The sequence below is a fragment of the Microchirus variegatus genome, assembly GCF_963457635.1.
Source record: "Microchirus variegatus genome assembly, chromosome: 6".
Lineage (NCBI taxonomy): Eukaryota > Metazoa > Chordata > Actinopteri > Pleuronectiformes > Soleidae > Microchirus > Microchirus variegatus.
This window is the reverse complement of record NC_139807.1, coordinates 6,507,557-6,523,084: the sequence shown is the minus strand read 5'-3', so window position 1 is coordinate 6,523,084 and position 15,528 is coordinate 6,507,557. Positions and strand designations below refer to the sequence as shown.

Below are 15,528 nucleotides of genomic sequence, written 5' to 3'. Positions count from 1 at the left end.
TTTTTTTTCTTTTTTAAAAGGTGTCTTTCTCGATGTTTGAAATGTCTGATTCTGGCAGGCAGCTGGTTTTCGCTGTTTGCACTGGCCAGAAAATGAGATTTATCTGGTGTTTCTTCCTCTGGTGTGAACTCGCGGGGTCAGCGAGCGGAGCCGACTGGAGATAGATTTTTGTCAACCACCTGGTCGTCTCTCAGTGTTATATTTAAGTCGCAGGGTTTTGAAGAATTACCTCCTGTCTCTGCATGTAAAGTTAATGATATTTTCATTGCCTCCGTTGGCGCTGTCTGGGTTTCTCTACCTTGTCTTGACTGGCAATTTTCCCCAACACTGCTAGTGTTTCTGTTAAGTGAATTCTGGATTTGTTTTTAAAAAGGTTAGTAACTACATCTGTTTTCCTTTTTTTTCTTGTCTCTTTATGTTCATCGCTGTAGTCATCTGGAGGACAACCAAATCAGTGTCGTCGAGCGAGGATCCTTCCAAGACCTCAGGCTGCTGGAGCGGCTGTAAGTAAACCGTCTCTGCATGTGTGTGTGTGAGAGAAACAGAAAACCATCAGCTATATACATGTACACAAAGTTGACCAAAGTATGCACACCTGCAAAGATACATTCACACTAGGGAGGCACCAATCCACTTTTTTTCACTTCCGATATTCTGAATTTGGATATCTGCCGATCTACCGCTACTATTCCGATATGGATGCTCTGTTTGCTTTAATATAATTATCATCATTTTGATTATAAGGCTTTAATAAACTCCTTTATACAGGCAAGTATGATATGTACGACTTTTACAGCGTTTACAGCGACTTTATAGACCCCTGGTCTAACTCCTGGTCAGTCATGCTCGCCTGCTAGCTGGCTGTAAACTGTGGAATGGATTTCCTGAACGGAGTCGTGCATCATTACTCCGTGTCTCATCGAGACACGCCTCAGTTCGGGAAACCCAGGGAATCACTTGTGGAGACATTTCAGCAGACTCGCACGAAGACGGATCGGAAAAATTTCCGATCCAACTATGGAGATTTCCGATCCGTCAATTACGTCTGTATCGGAACCCGATACCGATACTGGATCGGATCAGCCCCATCCCTAATTCACACACATGCAGATGACTTCCTACCTGCTGCCTAATAATGTCTGTCCCATTTCTGTAAAGCACACCAGTGTCTTACCTGGTACGACAGACGAGTCCGTCCGCTTCACACACTCCCTCGGAATCTACCCACAGATATTGCCTTGTCCCGTTAGTGCGAGTGTGTGTCCGTCAGTTTACACCAAGACACTAGTCAATAGAATAGAGGTGTGAGGGCTCAACACTTACCACACACACACACACACACCTGCATGTTTATGAGTCAGTGGGGGAATGATTAGGACAGGGGACTGACATCCTGTTGTCTCGGGGATGAAACAACATGAGTTTTGTCTCATAAGATGAAGTGAAACTAAAGATGGAGACCGTTAACGCCTCAGGAAAACGTTTACTTAATACATTATAAGTCAAATGAGATGAAGGCTTATCTCTGTTCTTGTGTCGGTCACAACCAAAAGTGTTGATTCCGCCTGAATCTTCTTATGCTTGGACTTAATCTGGTGTAGATATTACCAGGTGAGACTTTTGTGAACTGTTTAAGCTCTATTTTTCTTTCTATCCTTTCTGACAGCTATGGGCAGGTCATAAAAATGAATACTGATGAAGTGTAGGTAGTTAAAATCGTTGTTTATTAAGAGGGAAGTTAGTAATTGTAAGCAGAATAGAGCTTGGATCCACTGCTGCTCTCGTGGCCAAGAACAGTCAACAGGAGGAACACTAAGAAATAGTGACACTAATGCATTTTATTAGGGGCAAGAACAGGAGTAAAGTAGCCAGCGTACATCTAGCTTTATAAATTAATGCACTCCGACGATAAAACAAGAGCGAGCCTGTCTGTTTTTCACTACAGTTCTGGGACAGTCGTGATGTTCTTTTCCCTGAAAAATCAGCTGGATTTTATAGGAGGTTTTTATAGGCAGCCTTCAGGTGATTTAATACACCTTCTGGCCGCCATATTGGAGGTCTTCAACTGACGAGAGCGGCGTTTCCTGACATATGACTTGGCAAGTGTAGCCGCGTCGAGCCGACATCGCTGCTTTAGGACTTGAGCTGAGCGTTTTCCTCCGTGATGTATCCGCCGTTTAATGTCATCCGATTGGCTATCTCGCCAGAGGAGGGATTTCTAAATCGCCTCTCGCCTTCATCGGCTGTCGTAATATCCAGTAACCGTATACTGTAAGGCACATGTTGCTGCCTTTTGATTTAAAAACGTGAGGAGTTTTGTACATTTCTAACTCTTATGTCTCAAATCTAGATACAGGAGCGAGACGAAAAGAAGCAAACCTCACCCACACTGGATTGAGAGACGTTGAGTGGCAGCGACATGTGTATCTTGACTTTAAATGGAGATCACACATCTGATAGTGAAAGCGTGAGGTGATGGGGGCCGCTTTCATGTTAAAAGGCTCCTTAAATCCCTGTGTCAGGGAGGGTCAGAGGTCGAGGGAGCGAGAGTTCAGGGGCCAAAATAGTTGTGCGGAAAAGATAGCACTCCATTTAAAAGTAGTTTTTGTGCAGTTCTGACATATTTTGCAGTCTCGAAAACACTGAAATATGGATCATTCCATTTTAGAGTCCCTCGGGGACAAAAACAACAGAGAAGAATCATGACATCCTAAATGCGTTACTGACTGAATCTGTGATGTTGTGCCTTATCAGGGTGAAAGGTCAGGGGTGAGAGGGGCCTGGTGCTGAGTCCGTGTGATTTATGGAGTCACAATGTGAAAAACATGGCGCTTATGTCAAGGATGAATTATAAAGTTGTGTATTCGGGCATTTCACCTCATTTTTCATGTGAAAGACTCAGAGGTGGCCTGAAAAACCAATATCTTGATTGGCTTATCTTTTACTGTGTGTTTGTGTGTGTGTGTGTTGTGTTAACTGATTGATATTTTCCAAAGACAACACAGGTTTTCTCAGAGTTGTTTTTTTTTTACCTCAACTTAATTGTGATAATAACCTTTAATCATTGTACTTTTTTTAACATTCAAATACTCCTTGATTTGTGGTTTGATGATATTTCAAAGGTTCCATGCAAAATAAACAACATTTATGGTGAGTTAACGTCTTAAAACGACTCCTGAATGTAACAGAAGGCGGTCATGAACTTTTACTTTCAGTCCAACTGCAACTTTTTTCCTCCGTTGGTGCACGCAGGAGTCATGGTCTTATTATCATTATCGCCAGCGGTTAAAAGGTTGCTGTCTGTGTCTTCTCCAACACAGACTGTTTTTTGTGACCCCCCGTGACCTTCCCACCCTCCTTTTCTTTTCTTTTTCCTCTACACGCCTCGTCTCTCAGCCAAATGCCGTGGTAGCTTGATAACACTTTCACTCCCTTTCCTCGCACTGTTCTCATCTATCTCTGCCGCAGCCAACCCCACCCTCGCACACGCACACAAACATTTGCTATTTTTCTTAGGACATTGCATGATTTTAACTATAATACCTTACCTAAACCTTAACCTTAGAACTTGGCACAATTCAAATCTTTGCTCTAAACTCAAGTATTCCTGCAAAAATTAGATTCTTCCTCATGTGCACCAGGGTTTGGTCTTCATGATCCTGATAAGGTCAGTGTTTATGCCAGAAAAAGGTCCTGAGATGTTACAAATATAAGTACACACACCCAACGCAACCCCATTTTTTACTGACTCTATCTTCTTCTCCCTCTCATTCCTTTCTAAATAAGTGCCATGTGTTCATTTCTAGTTCAGTTCTCCTTAAACAAAAATATAATATTTTACATATGTTTATGAGGTCTTGAACAGTCCTATATTTACCCCTGATATATGATATAATCATTTTTAAAAAACAGAGTCCCAAACAAACTTTTTGCATTTTAATCGGCTAGTGAAAAAAAATATAATGCATATGTAACAGTTCATATCTTTAAAGCTCTAGTATGTAACTTCTGTCGCCACAACACTGTCATGGTTTCTACCAACCGAGACTCACCCTACACCTCAGGTGAGCCTGGAGAACTTTTCTGAAAGGACGACTCCAGTCCACATTCTAACATTCATTTCCTTCCTTAGTCGTGTTTTAAGGGTCAGGGGCTAATTCCTTAACCTAAAGTTTGATTGACCTTCCCTCCATCAGTTGTCATTTAAAGTACATCACTCAGTGTCACCGCAGACATGAACACACTTGAAAAGCACGGCGACATTGAGAAACATGGCGAGAGTCATGTGACTTAATTAGCATCTAGTAAACTCATGACAATGGTTTGAGTGTAACAAATTTATTTGTATTTAAAATAGTGCTGGGCACTAGGTTAGCGCACGAAGCGTTTCCATGACGACTGACCTGAAAAATACGTGCCGCGACAGCGGAGTCCAGGCACCATTTACCAGTTAGCTCCGTTAGCTGAATTAGCTCCGGTACCTGAATTAGCTCTGTTAGCGCGTCTACAGTCGAACCGCAGCGGTCTGTTTATTAAACGAAAAGAGCAGCGCTACAAATAACCAGCGTACCTGTGTACTGTGTAGGTATGTGTGCCTCTGTTTTTTACATTTTAACAATCCGGAGTCACGTAAACATGACGTCACGCTAACGTTGACGCCGTTGACCGTCGTTATCGCGTCAACGCGCCCAGCACTAATTTGAAAGTTGCACACTGCAGCTTTAAGTCCTCTTCTTTTGCAAACAGGCATTGTAGTTAATATTTTATTGTACATCTTGTTATAGATCAATAACACAGTAAATACATGTAATTGTCTCTTTTTTCCCACATTTTGTTGCACATAAAATCAGTTATTCCATTTAAAAGCTTTTCATTATGTTTTCATCAGTGTGTTGGCATTTTCTTTTTTTTACACTTTTATGTTGGCGACACACACCTGAAACTACTTCTAGAAAAGCCTGGGTTTAAGAGCCCAAAGCCTCCCATATTTGTTTATCTTGACCAGTATTAGCCGGTTAATACAGGATGGATATTTTCAGAAGCTACAATGACCCCGACGACTGAGAACCCTCACAGACACACAGCATGGAAAAGCTATCAGTTCAGAGTCATGTGAAACAAAATGAAGTAGGAATTCCTGGGCAAGGATCTTGCATTTTGTGCATTTTTGCCGTATCAGAAAAATGTAGATCAGTAAGTCAAAGTTTGTCTATTCCACAGTCCAAACCCAAATAAACCTTGACGAATGGTGACTTTAGTCTTCACAATATCTATCTTTTTTTTTGCAACATCCCAGGAAATGTTCTGTCACTCCCAGGTCGGAGCACATGCTGGAACGATAGTGATAACTGCCTTTAAAGAGCTTACAGCTTGATAGCCTGTAACTTACACACACACACACACACACACAAACACACACACACAGAACACGCCGTGATAACCTGTGGGTCACGATCACGGGAAACCAGGCAGACTTTCCCATGAGTTTCACCTTTGAACTATGAACTCACTGACCTCTAAGGTGAAGCTCTTGTGAGGCTGATTGTTGGTGATGGTTCTCACAAAAGAATGAATCCGACTGATTTATTAGTCTGTATATCTATTAGTGTGTGGCGTACATATGGTTTCTCTTTACAATGTCAAGCTATTTTACCTAATACACATTTTTTTCCCTTCTCTTTTCTGTCTGCAGTCGCGTGAACAGAAACAAACTGCAGGTTCTCCCGGAGCTCCTCTTCCAGTCCAACCCCAAACTCGGACGACTGTGAGTACACCTATCCTTGTTTTATGACCTCACCGTCCAGCGATCCTTCTTCCTTCAAGCTCTCCCATCTTCCCCTCTCTCCCTCTCTTCTCTGGCTCTTTTGATATGACACATGATCCGTTTAAAAACACGGTCACGGTGCAATGTCAAGTCTTTTATCCGGGGGGGGGGGGGGTTGAGGGTTCAAGTACCGTGCCAGGTGACACGGCGATGATCTGTCCTCCCGCGGCGAGGTGAAAAAGATTGTGAGTGTCAGATTGTGAGTGTGTGACATTATTTTCAGAGGTGAAAGTGTGCCTGGAGTGAATGTTTTGCTTGGACTGGTGAGGGAACGTCCATTTGGGCGTATGGAGTTTTCCCAGAGTATTCAAAGGTCACGCCGATGCAGAGAAATGCTCTCTCGTTTTCATCTCACGTTCGCAGGCTGCACTTTTTTCTTTCCTCCTCTCGGGTTTTTCTCGTTGTTTTATCCTCACAGAGTCTCCTTCAGCTCGGGCTGAAGGTTGAAACACCTTCGAAACTTTATAGCTGTTGTTATTGGGCTGCCTGCAAGTGACTTTAAAGGTGTGCTCGTCCGTGTATCTCTGGGGTATTTGTATGCGTCTGTTGTATTGAGCTTAAATATGATGTACCTACTGTATGCGTGCAAACGTGCATTCATCATATTGACACGCTTTGTATTTGTTTCTGCGTGTGCGTGCTGCGTGGGAATACCAGCGCTGGCTTATTCAACTTGTCACCTCTCTCATTTTCCTCAATAATGTTTTCATAAATCAAAATGCCTTGGAAGGTACGTTAACTTTTCCGTGTTTGGAAAATATGCCCCTGTTTATCGTCTTCACGTGTTCTTCAAGAGTCAGAATGAGCCAAAATTAATAAATGACAAGCTTGTATTTAAATTAGCAACAAGAACTACAGTGCGTCAGCTCTTGGTTCTTCTGAAATTAACTTGGATCTTAAGTTTTTATCCAACCGTATCACAATTTTCTAAGAATTTACATACATTTACATCTACTGTGGGTTCATTATTCAGATACGAGCACTAAAGCCCCGTCCCAATACCTCCCCTAACCCTAAATGTTTGCCCTAACCCTAAATTTTGTGCGTTCACATGTAGTGGGGAGCAAGGGGGAGTGTGATTTTGCCCTTATAATCAACCCTCAAAATTTAGTGAGCTCTGATGCGGGCTTAAAACAAAGTGGAAGATGAAATTACCCATGATGCTTTGCAAATTCATGGAGCCGTCTGATTTTCTTTCAACAAAAATGGCGGCCACATTCGTAGAGGAACACGGTGTAATATATTTTTGCAAATAAGCATGTTACAATGTCGAAATGTGTTTGAATATGTTGGTTTGATATACATCCAAAGGACCTTTGAGCTTTGAACACTAATGATGGAAAATAACTAACGATTTATGAAAGCAGCTAGCTAACTAGCTGCTAAAGAGCGATTATGCCCATCATGTAGCTCTACATGACGTGCAAACTGCCTCGAAGCACTCGGCAAATAGCCGCTAGCTAGCTCTGCTACATCTGGGTAGTTTTTTTCAGTGTTTTGGATGTGTGTACCGCCGTTGACTTGAACACGAATACCCTGGACTTGTCAGATTTCAATCCCATTGGTGATATAGCGTTAACGAGGACGGAGAAAAATTGACGTTGGCGGAGAAAAACAACACACAACAATTTTCCTGAATGAAAATAGAAGCATACTCCACCGGTAGAATTGTCCACATGTGACGTAGGTTAGCACACTCGTTACGTTCACTACGCTAATTTGCATATAGTGGTGTCCCAATTCCATAGGGAAGCCACTTCCCTCAACGAGGGGAATTTACGGTTGAGGGCAGTCCAAACCAAGATGAAATTTTAAGCGGGAGAAATGGAACTGGGCCTAAATCTTCAATTAGGTGCTATTGTACTATTGTAACCTCAAATTAAAAGAAAACACAAAGGATGTGTTAATCTGACAAAGAGCTTAGAGAAATGAAACTGAAAATGTATCATTTTAAATGACTAAAAAGAAGTAGTACACGGTTTCTATCCCTGCGAAAACAAATAGTGATGGTGTTAAAAGTCAACCAGAGGGCACGTGGAAGCTTGAGTGACGCCACATTCACCTTTCATCATTACATCAGCGCTTCTGCGTCTCCCAGACAGACGTGATGCTTTTTTTTCACTTTTCCTTATCCTCCTCGTTTTTTTTTTTTGGAAATGTGCAAATTGAAAATGTGCATAAAAACCAGCTGGATGTAAACACACCTCATGAACCTCGTATTAAGAACTCAGCGCAGACTGACTGACCATGTGTTTCATATATTTGTGGTGAGGTGTGATTTATTGCCGAAGACAGCAAAATAGACTGCTCCAGCCGAGAGCACGTTGTCATTTATATCTGTCGCTTGCAGGATCACACACACACACACACACACACACAGTGAAAAATCCCCACATGTGAACATCAGGAAACACAGTGAAAGATGCAAAGACACACACACAGATGTGACACATCCCACTGTTTGTCTTTTCCAACCCTTTCTCTTGTTGCTCATGAGTGACAGTCTTATTTCCTCCACTGCCTGGCTTACTATTCCATCAAACCACTAATTGGTCTCGATAGCTTTTATTTATCGCCGCGTGAATACGGATCCCTACGGAGCTCTCGTGCTCAACTCAGTCAGAGAATGGAAAAGGGTGAACGTGCTCCAAACTTAACATTATAAATCTCATGTTCTTTATATCCCTACTTTGCCATCAGCACCGTTTAAATTACAGTGTCTGGAGTTTCCGCCTGCTCTTTATTTTTTTTTCTCGTTTTTTTTCTCGTCCTTCTCTCTTTGTCGGCACGTTTTATCGCGTCCCGCACTGGGATTTTTTTTTTTTTTTGCAAATAGAGTGTCAGACGTGCAAATAGCCAGGCAGAGAGCGCAGAAGGAGAGGAACACAGAAGAGGTGGAAATGAGAGAGCTTATGTCACGGGGACTGAGGCTGGAAGAGGGAATAAGAATAAGAACAGGGAGGTTTGCTAGTGGCTTTCTGGTTTAGGTTCATAACCTTCCTCTCTGTCAGCCTTGGTTAGATATTAAATGATGGCAGTGTGATAGGAATTACCTCTTAACCCTCCTATTAAAGCTCTGTGGTCTGAGGTTTGGAGATGGAGGGGAGGGAAGGAGCTGGACGAGCATTAAGGGAAAAATAGGAATAGGTCGGACTTTTCGCTTTTGAGGAGGGTGGGAGGTTGGAGCAAGAGGTATCATGCTGGATAATAGCTTTTACCAGCGTCTTGGATTTTGTGGCCATGTACACAGGCATTGGGTTTAAAGGGGGAAAATAGAGGGTTTTCTCTCATTAGAAAACGTTGTAATTGAGTCGTAAGTGTGGCTGGCGACGCCTCGACAGAGACGGATGAACAGTGGGTATCGGGGGGCCGGTCATGTGAAGGTGGGGGGGGGGGGGGGCGGATGGATGAAAGGATGCTGGTGGTGGATGAAGCCTGCGGGTAGATGGATGAAGCGATTGGAATCTGTGGCCCCTCTAAGGTGCTCAGTGGGGGTGGTGGTGGTGGTGGTGGTGGTAGGGGGACTGGAGTCTGTGGGTTTCAGTGTGTGTGTAGTCTGTGGTCGTTTTTCCCCCCACAGTTTGCAGAGACTGTGGTCTCGCAGCACATGCACACACACACACGGTATCACACACAATAAGCTCTGGCTTTAAGTAGAATACGTTTTCACGAAAGGCAGCGAGAGTTTGACGGCGTGGACGGAAATATGCACGCCATCGGTTAGAGGGGATTTTGCGCATCGTTGCACGTCACAGTCCGTCGGCGAGGTTTACTTTGTTAAGTGACTCGATGGCAGTCGGTCTAATAAGACGAAGCCTCATCCCGTTATCTTCACTTTCTCCCCTGGGAGTTTTGTCAGTGTTTGGACATGTTTTATGAGTGTGTCTGTGGAGTTGTGTCAGTGTGTGTGTGTGTGTGTGCGCGCTCTGTCATTCCAGCCAGTGCTGGTGCACCGATCATTCTCCCACATTAAGGAGTTCAGGTTACAGTTGATTGTTGTGCATGAGAGGAGACGAGCGCAAGAAAACGAGAGTCGCGTCAGACACGAGAGACATTTCCTCTTTTCTTTCACCACTGCAGGTCCAGTGGGGCCTCAGACGCTCGCCGTTGCATAACATAAGAGATGGTTTTTTGAAAAAAATGTCAACATGGATTACTGGAATAAAAGTTGTGTCTTAATGTAAATATGCAGAAGTGCAATTGGTTTTACAGGTCAGACTTGAGTTCTTCAGTCACGCAACCAACTTACTTTAGTTTAAAGCTCCCATAGAGTGGTCCTGTTGCACATACAGTTAGTTATGGAGGTCTACTTACATACATTAACTTGTTTTTATGGTCAAAAACCTCCTAGTTGCTGTAAATGAGCCGATAGAAATCTCTCCTTACTGACGCTCTCCTCAGCCGCGGTGTTTCAGACTGAAATCTCACAAAAGTTTTGTATCGCATCAGCATGTTGTCCACATTTGGAAGGCCGTTTTGTGAAAACTTCACCCTTGTGTTTTCATGCGCACCAATATGCAAACTTTGGGAGAACGGTGACGTCATAGCCCCGCCTCTCTCTCGCTCAGCATTAGCCGTCACCATCTTTGTCATTGTCAACTTCTTCCTCTTTGTACACTCTGCCCAAGCTGTATCCGTCCATGCTGTGTATCTGCAACTGCAGCCTTTTAGAGTTGTTTTGGGGTTTCTCATGTGCGTTAGGACGTTTCTTGAACCTTCCCAAGAACGTAAAAAGAAGAAGATCGTATCGGGACAGTTTGCCATAAAAAACATCCACAATAAAAAGTAACAAAATAACTTTTTATTGAAGAGTCCAGTCTTCACGTTTTAGTCTCACAGAGCGTCCTTTCTGTCATGTCTGGTACTCATTTTCTTCCTACTACTCTCGTTCACTGCTGCTCCCTCCCACCGCCTTCCCATAAAAATGCATCACAGCAGGGATACAAGCAACCAAAACCTTCAGACTTTTTATCTGCACTGGGAAGAGTAGTGAGTTACTGTCCACAGGGTCTCTGGTGTAGGATTGCATCCAAGATGGCCTCCAGAAAGACGCTGGGTAATAGGATTCACTTCCACAACAAATCACGACCTTGATTGAGTTTGAATCCCTGCACTGGCATCGTTTCATTACTCATGAGCAAGGCACTTAACCTGCGTGTGCCTCAGTGGAGCTCCCAGATGTGAAGGTGTAGGCGGAACCCTCCCTGGCTGTTACTGTATAAATACAACTTTTTGCTGGTTAAGTGATGGGGGGGGGCAAAAAAAAGAAGCTAGACGGAGAGAGGAATGAGGGAGGGAAGGCTGAAGGGAAGAGGGGGTCATTTGAGATGTCTTTTCCTCCTAATTAAGTTAATGGAGAAAGACGAGGAGGTTGCCTTTAATCTTGGCTAATTGTCCATTTAGAGGCGACTGCCAGAGTTTACCTGCTGGAATGTTACGGTTTGTGTTACAGAAAGTGAGCGTACGTTTGTGTGATTGGTGATTGGCTGCGACAGATGTGGCCTCAGTGGCGATTGGTAGGAATGGTGAATGTACTTTGACTCTCTCTTTCTATATGGGCACACACACAACAAATAAACAAACAAACACACAACTTTGTTGTTTGTAAAGCTGTCAGGAATGTTAACATTGTTTTCTTGTCACTATAGTCCCAGTGTCCTTTGTTTGGTTTTCACGCCACTGGGTGCTGGCAAGAAACAAATAAGCCTTAAACACACCAACACATGGGTTTGTAGAGCTATTCTTCTTAGGACACTGCATTGACTTCCATTCATTTGGACAGCCTTAACAAAGTGTTTTCCCCAAACACAACTATTACCAGTTAATGCCTAATGTTAACTACAATTCAAATCTTAGCCCTAAACTTAACCAGCAACTCACTATAGCACCAGGTTTTGGTCCCCATAAGGACTAGTGGTCCTAATAAGGTTAGTGTTTTTGCTAGAAAAGTTTCTAAAGGGGTAACAAACACAACACACACACAAATCAAGACTCTTTCATACCAACTCTGCTGCTGATTTAACACCACAGGCGCTGGATGCAGAATTGTGGGTCTGCATGTGTGGGTTCCATCAGTGTCGATGTGTGTGTATATGTGTATGTGTGTGTGTGTGTGTGTGTGTGTTATTTTTGCATTCCAAACTTGATGCTGAAACCACACGCCCACGACATAACTTTTTAATAATTAAACATGACTCAGAAGTTCAATCCCTGTGATGCAGCTGCACCACAAGGTTTCTTTGGACCAGACATGCAGCTGCATCATAAGCACTGCACATGTTTCACCTCTGTTGAATTGATCAATCTCACTTACCTTCACTCTTGAAATAATAGTTGGGTTTGTTGCTTCCTATAACATCGTCGGAATTGGCTGCGGTCGTTCTGGGCGTGAAGCTCCACCAGGAGGCCCATGGGCTGTAGGACGGAGCTGCACCACAGGGCCCAACCCCCCCTGACTGAAAGTCACTGGGAAGGGAAGACATTTACGGAGAGGGAACCTGACCAGAGCCCTTTTAAAAGAAGGCTGCTCTTAGCGGCTTGTGTGTGTTTCCCACAGCCCAGACGGCAGTGCGATTTTGTCCCAAGACATATTTAGATAAATACACACTGCGGAGAGATACCGAAAACCAGGAAGGAGAGACAGAAGGAGAGAGAAAGAGAGAGTGAGAGCAAATGATATTGAGATAATTTGAAACATTTGGAAAACCCACGAGAGGTTTACGTACAAAAGCTTTATATTTATACATTCCTCCATGCGCTCTGAAAGGTCTCTTTATCACTAAAGTTGATAACTGCATTTACATACCCTCCAAGTAAATTGGTATCTGCTGGATTTCTGCATCAAAGCTAAACAATACAACTTGTTTCTGTAATCGTGGCGGAGGACTAAAGAAACCTCATTTCCCCAATTAGATTTCCTCTCATAAACATCTACACTCTCGCTCTGTAATTGGCTTTTTTAGAGGTAAAGTATGCATGTGCAGGACAAACAATGTTGCTGTGACAGCATCGCAGTCTTACTTTGTTGTGGATGCAGCTTAACGCTGAGATCTGGCTGGCCCACACTCAGTCCCTTAGGTCCAAATCTGTCTCTTGAATACTATTCTTTTTTTGTTATGAATAACGTTGAATAATTTATTTGACTAAAACTTTGATTTACATTGTTTTTTTTGTCTCATTTGCCTGCTTTTTTGTTTGTTCTTGCTTTGGACGCTGTAAAGGCCACATTATACTTCTCCGACTGCGTAACCACGGAGACCCCTCGAGCCTTCATACTTCTCCGTCGCGGTGACGGATACGCACTGCAATTTCCAGCCCGATCAGTAGGGGTCGCTACGCAAGGTTGTTGTGCTTTTTGGCTACAGTGAGCAATGGTGTCCGAGAGAGAAAGACTGTTGTTGTTGAAACAGTGGCCATTTCAGTGGTAATTTGAGGCGAGAAATGAGCCATTTAGAGTCTAAACATGTGGTTTGTGTATTAAGATGTAACATATTTATAGTTTGGGAGCGACGTTGTCGGCGGTGATCAGCTCCGCCTCTGTGGACGCTCGGTACGCACAGTGGCCGGCACAGAGCAGCGTTATCTGGGCAGCCCTTGCTGTCTCCGTTGTCACTTGACGGAGTGACGGACACTTAAAAAATATTTTGTGCAGTCGGAGACGACGCTGAGACTCTCCGACAGGCTCTCCGTCGACGCAGAGGACTCTGCGTAACCTACGTAGAGCACTTAACGCAGGAGTATAAATTGGGCTTTAGTAAAAAGGCAAAACTGCTTTTGCAAGTGTTGTCCCACGATATGGACGTGTGAAGAGAAGAAGTCATGGGGCGTTTTTACCGGTCTATAAGCAGTCTCCAAGTTCAACGCGGCAACACCTTTCCCTTTCAGCTGCCTACTTTAGTAGCTTGTTGTTAGCCCGCGGGGCCACAACCTATGAAATGTTTGCAGGAGGTGGGAGGCCTGTAGATTTTTTTTCTTTAATAATGTGGTAAAGACCTTTTTTTTTTTTTTTTTTTGCACCAAAATAGCACAGAGGCTGCATATGGTAGTGATTTAATCTTGCACACAAATAAAAGGTAAGAAGTAGCAAAAGAGCTTCTTGTACACAGTTAGTTCTCAGGCTGTGGTGCGTGTACCACCAGTGGTACGCTGGTTTTCCTCTGGTGGTACTTAGAGGAAAATAGTGTTCTACTGTATAAACCAGGGTATGCGGTAGGAGTGAAGCTGAGGGATTATAACCAGAGTGTGAAGTATATGTGCTGAAGACGAAGATGCTGAAAAAGCAAATGATCTTATTGGGAATAAATCTGCCTCCTGTGCCTATTTACACCACTATATTTTAGCTCAATATGTTATTTGGTGGTGCTTGGTCTAGAAAACCTGAGAACCACTGCTCAATGACGTCTTTGTTTACTATTATTTTTGTGGTGGACGACGATGTCTGAAAGAACATATCTGTGTGCGTTTGAGTCCATTGTATGCGTCTGTGCTTATGTCAACAATTGTGATTGATCTTAAATGTATGAAATTAGTTTATATACTGCATATCTGCATGCGAGTGTGCAGTAAATTCCTACATATGATCTTTTACGCTTCGTGTGTGTATACATAGCAGAGTAATCCGTGTCTCTGCTTGTGTCTTGCAGTTGTTTGTCCATGTCTGCTTCCATCCATGTCTCTGAATGCGTCCGTATGTACACGCAAATTCAAGGGAGAAGCAAACTTGATACGGGGCCAAACGCACTCGCACAGTGTTTAATCACAATTTAGGTTTACACAAGAATGCTAATCAAAAACAGATTTGGGCTCCCTGGAAAGCTGCATGAGGAGAAAGAGGAGGGGAGAGAGAGGGAGGGAAAGAAAAGGGAGGGAGAGAGTGAATGGGGAGGCATGGTGGGGAACGTGGGGATGTGAGCAGGAATTGGGGGGGGGGGGGGGGGGGGGGGGTAAAAAAAAAAGTTTTGGTGAGAGGTCACAAAAGGGAATAAGGACAGGAGTAAATTGAAAATCGGCGATTGCAGGAGGTTGGAGGAGAAAATAGATTCTGTGAGTTGGATCTTTGAGAGAATAGAAGCTTTTGTTGATTGTTGACTTATTTTTTTTTTTTTTCCTTCTCGCAGACCGGACTAATGATCTGGCTCTGATTTAAGATGCTTTATTTTTCCTCAAGGATGTTTTAAAAACCTGGCAACTGGCTTCTGGCCTGCGTGTGTATGTATGCCTGTGTGTGTGTGTGTGTGTGTGTGTGTGTGTGTGTGTGTGTGTGTGTGTGTGTGTGTGTGTGTGTGTTGACCGAGTGGGTTTCAGTAGTAAATACACAATGGAGCTGTATACACTCTGCACTCCATCACTAACAAAAGTCAAACCACTAAACAAATGTAATGTCCCCTATAATTACAATCATGTGTATAAGATGATAGAAGAGGCTTTTCCTCAACAAAACCTTCAGTTTTATGTAACTACTTCAGTTTTTTTTTTTTTTTTATGGGGAAACTCCAGACTGCTTGTTTTAAACATATTTTCCAACGCTGACATAGTTTCCTGGGCAGCACAATGAGTTTGGAGGACAAAAAAAAATACGCACAACACAAGGGGGTCAAACACTGGCGTTTAAGGATACACCATTTATTGTGTTTTTGTGTTTTTTTATTAGCCTAATGTTTTATATATTATGTTTTTTTTTGTCTTTGCTGCTGTAAACTGTGACA

At 43.2% G+C, this 15,528-nt stretch overlaps 1 protein-coding gene across 1 annotated transcript in view; it reads left to right on the top strand.

Annotated features, from left to right (window-relative positions):
• Nucleotides 1-15,528, top strand: part of slit3 (slit homolog 3) — a gene marked incomplete at both ends in the record, with an annotated part of 258,540 nt that overhangs the window by 23,003 nt on the left and 220,009 nt on the right. Inside the window, 2 exons of the mRNA XM_083891564.1 lie at nucleotides 432-503; nucleotides 5,693-5,764. Coding sequence (XP_083747690.1) covers nucleotides 432-503; nucleotides 5,693-5,764 — 144 coding nt within the window. The remainder of the gene's footprint in view (nucleotides 1-431; nucleotides 504-5,692; nucleotides 5,765-15,528) is intronic.